This window comes from Miscanthus floridulus, chromosome 8 (genome assembly GCF_019320115.1).
Source record: "Miscanthus floridulus cultivar M001 chromosome 8, ASM1932011v1, whole genome shotgun sequence".
Taxonomy (NCBI): Eukaryota; Viridiplantae; Streptophyta; class Magnoliopsida; order Poales; family Poaceae; genus Miscanthus; species Miscanthus floridulus.
This window is the reverse complement of record NC_089587.1, coordinates 178,874,105-178,888,686: the sequence shown is the minus strand read 5'-3', so window position 1 is coordinate 178,888,686 and position 14,582 is coordinate 178,874,105. Positions and strand designations below refer to the sequence as shown.

At 49.9% G+C, this 14,582-nt stretch overlaps 1 protein-coding gene across 1 annotated transcript; it reads left to right on the top strand.

The window, feature by feature from the left end:
* The first annotated feature begins 11,151 nt into the window (after positions 1 to 11,151).
* Positions 11,152 to 14,205, top strand: LOC136474136 (uncharacterized). Its single transcript, XM_066471739.1, has 5 exons — positions 11,152 to 11,714; positions 11,806 to 11,980; positions 13,259 to 13,391; positions 13,490 to 13,561; positions 13,665 to 14,205. The coding sequence occupies exons 1-5, from the start codon at positions 11,298 to 11,300 to the stop codon at positions 13,828 to 13,830; spliced, it is 963 nt and encodes a 320-aa protein (XP_066327836.1). The 5' UTR covers positions 11,152 to 11,297; the 3' UTR covers positions 13,831 to 14,205.
* The last annotated feature ends 377 nt before the right edge of the window (positions 14,206 to 14,582 follow it).

Below are 14,582 nucleotides of genomic sequence, written 5' to 3'. Positions count from 1 at the left end.
AAGCATTGGAGCGTCTGCCTAGCCTCAAAGACGGTGGGTGGTGCTGTCGATCTTGTCAGACGATGATGGACAAGCGACGCCTCCTTGACCGAGGGCCATGATGCCCCCACCGTCTATGTCAGTTGGGGCAGAGACGCACGAGAGGCAGTGAATGTGGGAGGCTGTAGTGACAACGCCCAATAACGCATGAGCGATACTAGCAGTAGTAGCTCAGATGGCGCCATCAGTGACAGCCCGGACGGCTACCGCAGTCCCCGATACCACGCGAACGACTCTAGTGGCGGCAGCGTAGGTGGCCACCACAGTCCTCGAGACCACGCGGGTGACTCCGGTGGCGGTAGTGGAGACACCGAGGGATCGGCTGCTGGACAGACCGATTCTAGGTGGGGACACAGGTTTTGAGCTATGCAGCGGGAGTCCGAGTTGTAAGTGCCTTATTTATTTGCCATATTTCTTCAGCATGATGGTTTGCTTCTTGACAATTTTTTTGCTTGTTGTAGTGTGGAGTCGATGGAGGTCCGCAGCCATCGACTGCTGATGACAAAAGGCACATAGAGGAGCCGACAGCTCCCCATGTAGAGCAAGCACAAGCAAGGCTAGATCCGGTTGCCCCCACCATGGAGCAACCGATGGTTGCAGAACCAACCGCCCCTACTATGGAGGAGCCCTCAACAACTAGACCGACCTTGCCTAACGATGGATTACATGACGAGGCCAATCCTAGTGTAGAGGAGGCATGGAATGTTGCGGTGACATTGAGTGGCCTTGTTAGAGTAGGTACGAAGCCTGCGGGGCATGTGCCGAGCAGTGCGATGCAAGGTCTACCCGCGGTTGCTGAACAAGCGTCATCTATAGCGGCATCAACAGCGGGAGTGGTGCTCTGATGCTCTATCCGAGCACGGCAGCAGCCAAGGAGGGCACCTTTGCCGGTGGCCGCTATTAAGATCGAAGAGATAGTGTGGGAGCCCACCCCGCCTCCCTAACTCCTCTACATGGTCGTTCAGCGCGGCGAAGAGTTTGAGATGCTAGAGGAGGGGGGGGGGGGGCGAGCGCAGAGACAAAGAAGCTGAGGGATGATATGACATCGATGATGGGCCATATTGAGGTAAGCCTAAAGAGATCTTCTTTGTCCTTTAAAGGCCATAGTCTGTTAATCTATTTGCACGTTGTAGAATGTGATGAAGGTGTCCGAGCAGTGCCGGTGGCAGCTAGAGGAGATGACTCTGGTACTAGAAGAGAACAAGAGTTTGCAAGCATCGGTGAAAGACCTCTAGGCATGCCTGCTCTAAGAGCGCCACCGCAGGGAGGTCCTAGAGGTGAAGGTTCTAGCGTGGGAGAAGGAATGCCAGCAAATGGAGGTGGAGGGCCTGTCGATGGCTGAGCAGCTTAGCAGTAGCACTGATCGATAGAAAGGTAGGTCTCAGAATTTCGCTTTGCTGGTATTTAGCATTGTGAGACGTCTGACTGTTATACACTGCATTGGAGATGGAGCTCGGCCTTTCCTAGGAGGCCTTCGACTAGCTTCAGGAGGCAAAGGAGAAAGTGGAGGAGAAGGCTGAGAAAGTCACTAAAGATCTTCGAAGTGAGTGTTTTCATGCTATTTTGACTTGTGCGGCGTTTAGCGCATGCTTAGCATATGGCTATCTTGTTTGCAGTGTATGGACACTAGGCCTAGGCGTAGTTCCAGGTGCTCATGGATCAAGTGAAAACCCATGATGACAATCTAGAGACGATGATTGTGGGAATCCAACTTGTGCTAGACTGCATCGGTGTTGAGCAACCCGAAGGGGCATGACTACCCGACGATGGCCCATACCAGTTGGTTGTGGATCATTGCCGAACAACATGGGCAAACTTCAAGGAGCCATTGTCCATGGACCCGCATAGCTACAGTCACACTACCCTTCAGTGGATCTCTAATGGGTGGTGATCGGGTACGCGTAGGGCACGGACACGGAGAAGATCGCTAGGCTAGAAGACGATGCAGAAGAGCCATCGAAGAGGTTGGCCGAAGATGCCAAACTGTTTGGTGAAGGGGGGAGCAGTGCTCCATAGATTAGAAAAAATTCATGTTGAATTGTTGTACAAAAGTGCTTAGCAACGTTTGTTGAACAATTGTTGTTATGGTATGTTTGTGTTTATATTTGATATAAACCATCCGATCGGTAGTGTATAGCTGAGTCCCCAGCCCTAGATAGCATGTTAATGATAACGCGGGGCACAAGGGCCCTATGCATGTGAGAAGAATAGGGCTAAGCTAAGGAACCACTGCTGACCACCCATGATGTAGAGGGTGGACGCTCATGCACATGCAAGGAGAAGTCAGAGACAGGGTTGTCTCTAGAGGCGTTCGAGCGTCAACATGTCTATTCGGGCGTTTGCCTTAAGCGTAGTTGGCGTGTCATCTTTAAGATGCTGTACGCAGAAATAGATTCACTTAAAAAAGCACAAATATAACAATATGGAGAAACATTAGAACAAAAACTTTATTGAATACTCGAATATGAACGGTACATATCTTTGAAAGGAGACCCTTCAAGGGTAGAAACACCTAAGAAGATTGATGTGCCAAGAGTTTGGGACATCTCTTTCATCCATGTCGCATAGCCTGTAGGAACCTAGTCGGGTGACCGCCGTGACAATGAAGGGGCCCTCCTAGGGTGAAGATAGCTTGTGCATCCCATCGGTCTTCTGCTTCTTGTGGAGCACTAGGTCTCCGACCATGAAGAATCAATCGTTGATGTTGCGGTTGTAGTATCTTCGCATGCTATCAAGGTACTTTGCTATCCGAACACATGAAACTAGGTGCTCCTCCTCTAGGCTATCCAACTCAATGAGCCAGGCTTGGTTAGAGTTTTTTCGTTGTAGTTCTCCACTCTGGGTGCTCAAAAAGCGATATCGTCTTGTAAAACGGCCTCAGAGCCAAAAACCATGAAGTATGGGGAGACGCCAGTGTTGCGACTAGGCTAGGTCCTTACTCCCCAGACCACAGCTAGCAATTCCTTGAGCCACTTGCCAGGATGCTTCTACTCGGTCTTGTAGAGCCTCTTCTTCAACGCATCAAGAATAATGCCGTTGGCGCGCTCAACTTGGCCATTAGCCTTGGAGTGCGTGACCGAGACATACTTAACTAAGATGCACCTTTCATCGCAGAAGTCCTAGAAATTAGCACCGGTGAACGTTGAAAGGTCCTAATATGGCTAGAGGGGGGGGGGGTGAATAGCCTACTTAAAAATCTATAAATCAACTAGAGTAATTTGATTAGTATGACAAATAGCGAAATGCAAGCTTGCTCTAGCTCTACAAGGGTTGCAAGCCACCTATCCAACAATTCTAGTTGCAATGATTACTAGGCACACAACTTGCAATGTTACTACTCACTAAGAGCTCTCAAACTTGCTATTCTAAAGAGCTCCTCTAGATGAACTTAAAATAACAAAGCAAACTCTCAATTCTAATTACACTAAAAAGCTTGCCACAACTAGTTTGCAAGAATATAAATGAGTGAGTAGGGTGATTATACATCCGTGTAGAGGAGTGAACCAATCACAAGATGAATACTAAATCAATCACCGGGAGAATACCAAAGGGCAAGAGACAACCAATTTTTCTCCCGAGGTTCACGTGCTTGCCAGCACGCTAGTCCCTGTTGTGTCGACCAACACTTGGTGGTTGGCAGCTAAGAGGTGTTGCACGAACCTCGTCCACACAATTGGACACCGCAAGAACCTACCCACAAGTAAGGTAACTCAATGGCACGAGCAATCCACTAGAGTTACCTTTCAGCTCTCCGCCAGGGAAGGCACAAGACCCCTCACAATCACCACGATCAGAGCCAGAGACAATCACCAACCTCTAATCAACGATCCTTGCTGCTCCAAGCCATCTAGGTGGTGGCAACCATCAAGAGTAACAAGTGAATCCCACAGCGAAACACGAATGCCAAGTGCCACTAGATGCAATCACTCAAGCAATGCGCTTGGATTCTCTCCCAATCTCACAAAGATGATGAATCAATGATGGAGATGAGTGGGAGGGCTTTGGCTAAGCTCACAAGGTTGCTATGTCAATGCAAATGGGCAAGAGAGTGAGCTTGAGCCAGCCATGGGGCTTAAATAGAAGCTCCCACAAAATAGAGCCATTGGGCTACTCACTGCATTGAATCACGGGTCGATCGGACACGCCGGTTAGATTGACCAGATGCTGGACCTCTACGTCTGGTCACGCGATGCACGCCACGTGTCCCCTCTCTTTAAATACTGAGCGCCTGATCCCAACGGTTAAGTGATGACTGGACGCGCTGCTACAAAGTGACCAGACGCTGGACCTTAGTGTCTAGTCGTTTCCAGTAAGGTTCCATTCGCGCAAAATCACGACCAGACGCGTCCGGTCATGCTCGACCGGACTCACCCAGTGTCCGGTCACTCAATGTCTCCACTGTGCGCCACACGTCAGTGTACGTCTGCATTGACCGAACGCACCCTGCCAGCGTCCGGTCACTCTTCGCGCTAGCATCCGGTCACAAGACCGAGACATGTGCTCACTGCTGCTACTAACTGGACTCAGGACCCCAGTGTTCGGTCACTATGCCACTAGCGTTCGATCACTCTATGAACCCCTGTCTTTTGTACATAGGGCACCGATGGCACTGTCGGACTGTCCGCACTCTACGGGCGGACACTCCGCCGGTGAAGTTTCTAACCCTTGCTCAAATGTGCCAACCACCAAGTGTATCACCTTGTGCACATGTGTTAGCATATTTTCACAAATACTTTCAAAGGTGTTAGCACTCCACTAGATCCTAAATGCATATACAATGAGTTAGAGCATCTAGTGGCACTTTGATAACCGTATTTCAATACGAGTTTTACCAATCTTAATAGAACGACTATCTAACCTAAATGTGATCACACTCGCTAAGTGTCTTGATCATGGAAACAAAATGGCTCCTTCTATTTATACCTTTGCCTTGAGCCTTTTATTTTTCTCTTTCTTCTTTTCCAAGTTCAAGCATTTGATCATCACCATGCCATCATCATCGTCATGATCTTCACCATTGCTTCATCACTTGGAGTAGTGCTACCTATCTCATAATCACTTTGATAAACTAGGTTACCACTTAGGGTTTCATCAATTAACCAAAACTAAACTAGAGCTTTCAACGTGGACCCCAAGTCGGTGATGATGCTGTTCGGTAGGCCAAACTGGTGAATGATGTCATCAAGCAGCTCGGCTGCCTTCTTTGCTATAGCTTGGACCAGGGGTTTGTATTCGATCCACTTGGAGAATTTATCGATGTAGATGTAGACCTAGCAGAAACCTCCTAGCGTGGGCTTGAAGGGCCCAATCATATTCAATCCCCAGCATATGAAGGGCCAAGACGCAGGAATCATTTGCAAGGCCTGGCCGGGACGTGGATTTGCTTAGCGAAAAACTAACAATTCTCACACCGGCGAATGAATGCCTCAGCATCGGCAACCGCTGAAGGCCAATAGAAACCAGCTCAAAAGGCTTTGTCGACCAGTGTTCTAGAGGCTGTGTGATTGCCACAAGTGCCAGAGTGGATCTCCTTGAGTATCTTCTCGCCCTCTTCCACGGAAACGCAGTTCTAGAGTAGCTCTCCCTTAGCGTGCTTGTGATATAACTTTCCTTCGACTAGGACATAATGCTTGCTGTGGCAAGTGAGGCGTTCTCTCTTTGTGTTGTCACCCGAGATGTCTGTAGTGGTGAGGTATTTGATGAAAGGTTCCCTCCAATCACTACTTGGGCCAGGGATCGATGCGACTAATGGCTCGACAAGTGGCTTTTCTTCAACGCCTTCTTGCACCTACTTGATGGATGGCGTCACCAGGTCCTGGATGAACACTCTGGCTAGAACTTTGGCCTGGGTTGACCCTAACTTTGACAGCTCATCGTCTGCTTGGTTGTCAGCCTAGACCACATGGTGGTACTCGATGCCATAGAACTTGTCTTCTAACTTTCTTATCGCGGTGCAGTAAGCGTCCATCTTCTCATTGGTGCAATTCCAATCCTTGTTGAGCTGATTGATCATGAGTGCGGAGTCACTGTACACCTAGAGGCCTTTAATGCCGAGCTCAACAGCTATACAGAGACCATGAAGTGCGGCCTCATATTCAGCGGTATTATTCGATGCTCAGAAGTGTAAGCGAAGGACATGGTGAAGCTTATCCCCCGATGGCGAGATGAAATATACACCTACCCCAGTGCCCTCGAGGTTGAGAGACCCATCGAAGTACATGGTCCAGTGCTAGGGGTGGTCGACCGAGACAGGAGTCTACATATCCATCCGCTCAGCGATGAAGTCGGCGAGCGCCTATGACTTGATCGTGTGGCAAGGCCTAAAGTTGATAGTATATGTGCTGAGCTTGACCACCCATTTAATGATGCAGCCATTAGCTTCCTTGTTGTGGAGGATATCGCTGAGTGGGTACTCAGTGACTACCGCTATGTGGTAGGCGTTAAAGTAGTGATGAAGCTTACAGGATGTGATTAGGATGGCATACAGCAGCTTCTAGACCTAGGGGTAGTGAGTCTTAGACTCGTTTAGGACCTCACTGATGAAGTAGACTGGGCACTAGACTTTGTATGCGTGTCCGACCTCTTCTCGTTCAACAACAATGGCAGTGCTGACTACCTAGTTGGTCGCTATGATGTAGATTAATAGGGTCTCATCCTTTTTTGGGGCGGTCATGATCGGAGGTGTGGTGAGGAACCGCTTGAGCTCGGCGAATGCCTTGTCAGCGTCCTCTGACCAGACAAATTTCTCTTGAGCCTTGAGTAGCTTGAAGAAGGGGAGTCCCTTTTCACCTAGATAGGATATGAAATGACTTAAAGCCACCATGCACCCCGTTAGCTTCTGGATGTCCTTGACGTAGGTCAATGGCTTCATGTTGGTCACCACTGCTATCTTCTCTAGGTTGGCTTTGATGCCATGGTGACTAACGATGTTGCCTAGCAGGATTCTGGATGGAACGCCGAAAATGCACTTAGTGGGATTCAACTTCCATCGGTACACTTTCAGGGCTTTGTAAACTTTGGTGAGGTAGGCGATGAGGGTGTCGGCAGTCTTAGACTTAACCACCACGTCATCGACATAAGCCTCGACATTCTTCCCGATCTGGTCCTTGAAGCAGCGCTAGATAGCTCTTTGATAAGTTGCACCCGCGTTCTTGAGCCCGAAGGACATGGTGGTGTAGCAATAGGCGGTGAAGGGAGTAATGAATGACGTCTTGATCTGGTCTTCTTCCTTCAGCATGATCTAGTGATAACCAGAGTAGCAATCTAAAAAGCTCAGGAGCTCACAACCGACTATAGAATCTATGACCTCGTCAATGCGAGATAAGCCGAATGGGTCTTTAGGGTAGTGTTTATTGAGGTTGGTGTAATCAATGCACATTCTCCATTCTTTATTCTTTTTTCTTACAAGAACTGGGTTGGCTAACCACTCTAGATGATACACCTATTTGATAAAACCAGTAGCTAAGAGCTGAGTTATTTCTATCCTAATGGCCTCCTTTTTGTCCTGTATGAATCATCGAAGCTTCTGCTTGATCGGCTTAGCGGTCACCGAGACATTTAAGGAGTGCTCGCTCAGCTCCCGAGGCACACCGGGCATGTCTGCCGGTTTCCATGCGAACACATCAACATGCTCCCTTAAGAAGCTGATGAGCGCGTCTTCCTATTTGGGATCGAGGTTGGCCCCGATCCGAGTAGTCTTAGACTGGTTGCCGGGGATGAGGACCACTTCCTTCACCTCCTTGGACTTGGTTGATGCTCGGGCGACCTCCATGGTTGGGATCTCTAGGTCCTGGGAAGAAATTTGCTATGAAGACGTGAGGCAGTCCTGCATACGGATGGGGATGTCAGTAGCCTCGGCAAGTGCGAAGCTTTCCTTCTCGTAGGAGTAGGCGACATTGATTGGCGTGTAGGGAGAGGACCCCCTGCTCCATCGGTATCTTCAACACCAGGTACGTGTAGTGCGATAGTACCATAAACTTGGCGAGAGCTGGTCGGCCAAATATCACATGGTACGCCATGTTGAAGTCGGTAACCAGGAAGTTGACATAGTCGACGCGGAAGTGCTTGGTAATGCCAAATTGTATAGGCGATGTAATCTGTCCTAGAGGCAAGGACGCTTTTCCGGGAACGATCCCCCAGAACAGAGAGGCCATGGGGGTAAGGTCTTCTTTCTTGATCCCTAGCTCCTCTAGGGACCTAGCGAATAGGATGTTGAGGGCGCTCCCTCCGTCGATGAGGACCTTCTAGAAGTGCACATCCTTGATGATGGGATCTAGGACTAGTGGGAAACGCCCTAGGTATGGGATATCCAACCACTGGTCGGCCCTAGAGAAGGTGATCAGGTGCTCTGACCAATCGAGGTACTTGGGATCAACGACCGGGCCATCATATGTAGCGATCGACATGACACGTCGGGCTACGAGCTTCTGCTCCCGCTTGTCTTCAGAGATAGCTCTCCCACCAAAGATGGTGGCGATGGTCTTGGTGGGGTCCTAGTAGGTTGAGCCCTTGTTCTTGCCTCGTCCTCCGCCTTGATCGTCTTCGGTCTCATCATTGTCATGCAGTGGCTTCTTTGATGATTCGCCACCGAGTGCTGTCTTTAGGCCTCTGCACTCTCGCATGGTGTGCTTGGCATCCTTATGGATAGGGCATGGGTCGTCTAGCAGCTTGCCAAAATCAGCGTTGTACGTGCGCTTGGCACGGGCATTCACAGTGTTGATGGAGTTATCAGGCCAGCGACGGTGGCCTTGTCTGTCTCTTGAGCTATCCGGGCGGTCGTCACGCCGTGCCCTGCGGTCATCTTAGCAGCGGTCACGGTCGTCGCTGTGGTCTTGGTCGTCACGGCGGCGGTCGTGGTCATCGTAGCGCCTGTCTTCACGACGGTCATCATCGTGGCGTTGGTGGTGAGCAAAGCGGGCAGCCCGTTCGGCTTCTTCAACGTTGGCATATCCGTTTGCTATTTGTATCAGTTCGTCGATGGTTGTAGGCTTCTTGCGGTATAACTAGCCACAGAGTTACTCGTGCCAGAGCCCTTTGGTGAAAGCGGCGATGGCCTCACCGTTAGTGATGTTGGGAACGGAATTTCTTGTCTCCAAGAAGCGCCTAATGAAGTCATGTAGGGACTCCCAGAGGATTAATGAAGCTTCTCTAGGTCATACTTGATGCTGGGCTGCTCGCACGTAGCCATGTAATTATCGGTGAAGACTTTCTTGAGATCATCCCAAGATCGGATGTAATTCTCCCACAGGCCGAGGAGCTAGTTGTTCACAGACTGGTTAAGCATGACAGGTAGATAGTTCGCCATGACGTCTTCATCTCCGCCTGTGACTCTCACGACAATCTTGTACAAAGTTTGCCACTGAGCGGGGTTGGCCTTTCCGTCATAAGTGTTATAACCAAGAACCTTGAAACCCACAAGCCACCAGATGGCTCGGAGCCTTTTCGTGAAGGGGTGAAGTCTGGATGCGTCGTCAGGGAGTGGCGCTTGATGGGCAGCAAATCCCTCATGTTTGGCGTCGAATTGCCAGCGACGCTCCATCTCTGCTTCATAGCGTGCGGACCTACTGTTTTCGATGCGGCCGTAGACATCTGCGCCGGTGTTGATGTGGTCATGAAGGTCGCGAGGGAGGGGTTGATTGACCTCCTGGTTGCAGTTGCTGCCCCGACCTCCATGGGTGCGCAGTGGGCTGCAGTCGTGGTGTGAATGAGCTTCATAGTTGTCTCTGGATCCTCTATAGTGGTAGGGACCTCTAGCCTAAGGTCGGGGGCCCTCGGCGCTGTGATGCTGGCCTCCTCCGTCGCGGCGGGAGCGGTGGCTATGAGCTGATGTGGTGGAATAAGATGGGGGCGTCGTTTCAGAACTCGTTGACCTGGACTTGCGCTGCTATGATATGTGCTCGGTCCTTCTCGACCTCTGGAGTGTGAAAGTGACGGCTAGATTAGCGCTTGGAGTCTGGTAGACTGGTTGGTCGCCCACCATGTCAAATGTCTCCTCCTGATTACGTTGATGGCGGGGCGTGCCACGACCATCCTCGTCGGCCCCTTGGGCTGCTTCTGCATCTCGGCGACATTGGCGATGGACGTTCTTCGCTAGACGAGCTTCGTGCTCTTCAGCAGTTTCATCGTCCTTGGTGACGCTGTCGTAGCTGACGTGGAAAATCATGCCCCCGAACCCTAGAGGGAAAGTAGGGCAGCTTGAAACGGTCTTGGTTGAGCCCTCAGAATAATCGTCGGAGCTCTCGTTCAGAACATTGCGGAGAGATTCGGTCAGAAGAGAGGGATCATCCGAGAGCTGACGAACAACCCACCATGTAGAGGTTGACCACGAGCGTGGGCTGACCGGAGTCAGTTGGGTCGATCATGTAGAGGTTGGTGACGTGGTCACGCTCGACGTGGTCGATAAAGAGGTGGTGGATGGCAATCTGGTACACATATCCCGCACCCTCTAGCCCAAAGGGATAGGGCTTCGGCAGGTCCTTCATCAGGGCCTCGTAGTCGGCCAAACGTAGGCCGGTATCAGAAAGTGGTCAGCGCCGCGCCGTGCGCCTCTCTAGAGCGGCCGTGATCACCAGATCAGAATCTGGCCGCTTTGAACGATGTGGCCGAGTAGGTCACTTGGTTGTAGCGGCTTGGTGATCTTGGAGTACAGGAAATTCGTCGCTCGCTCTAGATTGATCTAAGACTGAATCCACAAGGAGCTGACATTCCGCTAAGCGGTCTGTGACCCGATCGATCGATGCGATTAGATCATCATTGCTGATGGATCTCCTAACCCAGCGGCGGGGCGCTGGGATCGGAGATGTCGCTGTAGGTGTTGGCGCGATCGGCGTAGGGTGATCCTGCACCGCCTCCGCAATCTCCCCGCTGCTGTCGGGACCGATGACCCAAGTCATGCATCCGGCCGTGAAGATCTGCCCTGCTAGGGAAATGCCATGGAGCTCGAGAAGGTGACCATATGGTTCGCTATGAATTCAGCACGCACACCCCATATCTGGCGCGCCACTATCGACGAAATATGTCCGACAGTCTATCAAGGGGTATGCCCATAATAGTAGATGAATCGATGGAGGTGCGTGTGAGAGAATTATAGAACGCAAGAGACAAGCGCTCCTGCCTTCCCAAACCCCAGACCCAAAATTTTGAAACCCCAATCCCCAACGCCTTCCGCTCCCCCGTGCGCCCGCGCACCACCAGATCCCCACGGCCGCCAAGGCACCCCTCCTCCTCATCCTTGCACGCACGCCCCCTCGGCCCCTCCCATGCCCGCGGCGTCAGAGGCCGTGGGCGCCCCCGGCGGCGGCGACGGCGGAGACGTTGAGCAGGAGTACGAGATCCGCAACGACGAGGGCTTCGTCTACAAGGTCGCCAGAGGGCTCTACCCGGACGCCGCGCCCTCCTCCTCCCAGCCGGCGGCGGGCCCCGACCCCGAGGCTGCCGGCCTGCGCCGCCGCCGCCGCGCGCTCCTCCGCCTCCGCGACAAGCGCTTCCGCGACCTCTCCCGCTGGGAGGCCCTCGCCTCCGAACTCCTCGCCCCGCTTCCCGCTCCGCAGCCACCGGCTTCCCCTCCCGCCTCGTCCCATCCCGAAGCTGCCGCCGCCGCCTCCTCCTCGTCCCATCCCGTCGCTGCCGCCGCCGCCTCCTCCTCGGCCTCCGTCCTCGACGACCTCCTCGCACAGGTAGGTCGCCTGGCTTGCTCAGCCCCTTCTTCCACCTTTCCTACTTCAGATTAAGATTAGTAACTTTCCCTGGCTACGGGTGGCTGTGCAGGTTGAGATGCAGACAGACTTCTTGAAGAAGGCTCGGCAATGGTGCGACGAGGCCAACGCGCTGTGCGACGCTCGTGAGGCAGCCATCTTTGATTCGATTGTTCCGCCGTTGTGGGGCGGCAACCCAAAGGAGCTAATGGTGGGGTTGTGCAGTCCAGAAGAAAATACTGCCTCTGGTACTAAAAATTAGGCACTTACCTAATTTAAATTTGCACTTTTAGAATACGACTAGTGACTGTCTAGTAGGCACACGCTCTTGAAAAGGTTCACTGGTGGTACTACAACTGAATTGTTAGATCGGGAAAGTTTTAGCTTTTCCATATGCACAGTTTTTTCCTGGTACTACTTCCATTGGGCACTGAGGTTTTGCCATCTTTGTGTCCATGATCCTGAGTAACAACCTGTGACTTTGAGAACTGATGCAGTTTAGAAATAGGAAATTCAGTTTTACCTCTGAAAAATCACCCAGCTGGGACTTTACCGCTGAAAGTGCTTATTTTTTATATTCATTTAAATACCACCCAAATGTTTACCCCCCCCCCCCCCCCTGCTGGGCAAGCTACCACGAGCTATATTTCTGGTATGTTGACAACAACAATCACAGTTAGACTTGCCACTCATCAAAATCTTTAAACTTTGCTAAGGGCTTCAAAGCATCTGAAGTTTGTGAGCTCTGATGGTACGTGTGAGCATGTGAATAAAATTTAGACCAACTGAGAAGTGACTCAGTGAGGGAAATGAGCTGCAAGTTTTAAGGTGAGGGGAATGAGCTCCTACTTTAATTGGTAAATGAGAACCACTACAGGCTGCAGCAGATGATGGCCTTGTTTGGCCAGAAGATCCAGAGTTTGTAGATACAACATTTGGTCTCTCTAGAGGAGATGTGAATTATAATGAGGAAGAGCAGCATCACCGAAGGGAAAAGCAGGATGCTGCTGCTGTAGATTTTGATCTGAAATGGTTGCTAATGCCTTGTGCTTATGCTGTATAAGCTCCTCACACCATATATGACGAGACATCTCAGAAATTGACAAGGGCTCCACATTTGCTGATATTTGATGCTATGTATCAAGCAAAGTGCCATCAAAACAAAGTTTCCATCCAAAATATTACATAGAGATAATGGGTATGTGGTCTGTGGACAGGGAATGTGATTGGAAAATTCATGCAAACAAACTACATGGTGGCAGCACGTTCGTCGTGAACGCAGGCCTTATTTTTGCTCATTATGCAATATTCACCACTACTCCCTCCATGCCAAATTATAAGTTGTTCTAGCTTTTCTAGATACTTAGTTTTTATTATGCATCTAGACAGCTTATAGCTAGATGCATAGCAAAAACAATTTACCTAAAAAAGCTAGAATTACTTATAATTTGGAAAGGAGGGAGTACTTTTGTTGTGATGGTTACTGCTACTTCTTTTTTATTTAATTCGTCTTGTTCTTTATGTAGGTAACTTGGATGAACAGAATGGGCCCCAAGAAGCTTCCGGAGTGTCTTCAGCAGCAGCTAAAATGAGAAAAAATAGTATCAAGAAACAGAAAGTGGGTCATGACCTTCTTCCTCCCATTCTCAGTGAGAGCAGGTAATCTAAAACTTTGCAAAGAATTTCGCTCCTTACTGCAACAATTGGTTATATTGCTCACATGTTTTTGATTTGTTACATTGCTCACTAATATGCAGGAAGAGGAAAAGAGTAACTAATCTTTTAGGCTCCAATAATGTTGCATCACAAAGCTCTGTTGAACCAAAGAGGTTTGACCAATGCTGGCTCCCAAATCCTTATTTTACATTTTCATTTGCCCCTGACATGTTGCACTCTACAGAATGACTTGAATAAGAACTTTTTCCTTGGCAGGAAGAAGGCATCAGGGAGTACATCTACTGCCCGAGGCACTCCAGGATCAGCGTCGAGAAGGAAGGCAGAGTCGACTCCAGCAAGAGCTCCAGACATTGTTTGTAGCCCGGGGCCACTAACCAGGAGAAGGGCAGCAGCTAAAAACGAATCACCAGGAGGTTCATAATTGGCAGCACTTATCGAGAAGCCAAAATGTCTTATAATTTGGATTGGAGGGACTAGGGAAGGAGTATGTGTTTGTACGCAAGTGTTGTTTGCTGCTGATGTACCTAGAAGATCCAAAACAACTTATGATTTGGAATTGAGGGAGTAGCTTATTCTTTTGCTGGTGATGTTACCAGTTTAGCCATTAACTGTCATCTTGTGTATTTGAGAAGTTCCAGCTGCAGATGATATTTGTTAGTGTGCAATCAAGTATTGCTGTATTGGTAGTGAGTTGTTCACATAAGTGCATGACTGCTCCTTGGAAACACTGATCATGTAATGGCTGTTAGTTCTCTGAATTTTACACGACATGCTGACAGTGTATTCTATGTTTGAAGTGGAAGCTACTTGTGCTGTTGTATTTCTCAACTCCAATCGGACTTGCCTGTGATCTCTGAAAACGCAAAGCACAATTGGAGGCGTTTCAGAACATAAGGACTAACTAGCGTTGGAAGCTTAGGCATTCCATGCTGAGTTCTAGCACCGTGCTAAATGTCTGTCATGTATAGGAGGAAAATCAGTGCTTTTTAACACTGAGGATGTGCTTTTTAACCTGGGACTATTTGTAAGCACACCCATAAATCATAAGGGCACTCTCAAGTCCTAATATAGTGTAGACGTCTAGTTTTCATAGTACGTTATTGTTTTGCTGACGCTTTGCTGAAAGAAGAGTAAAAGACGAGATTGATGGAAATCGTTTCCAATCCCTCGCTT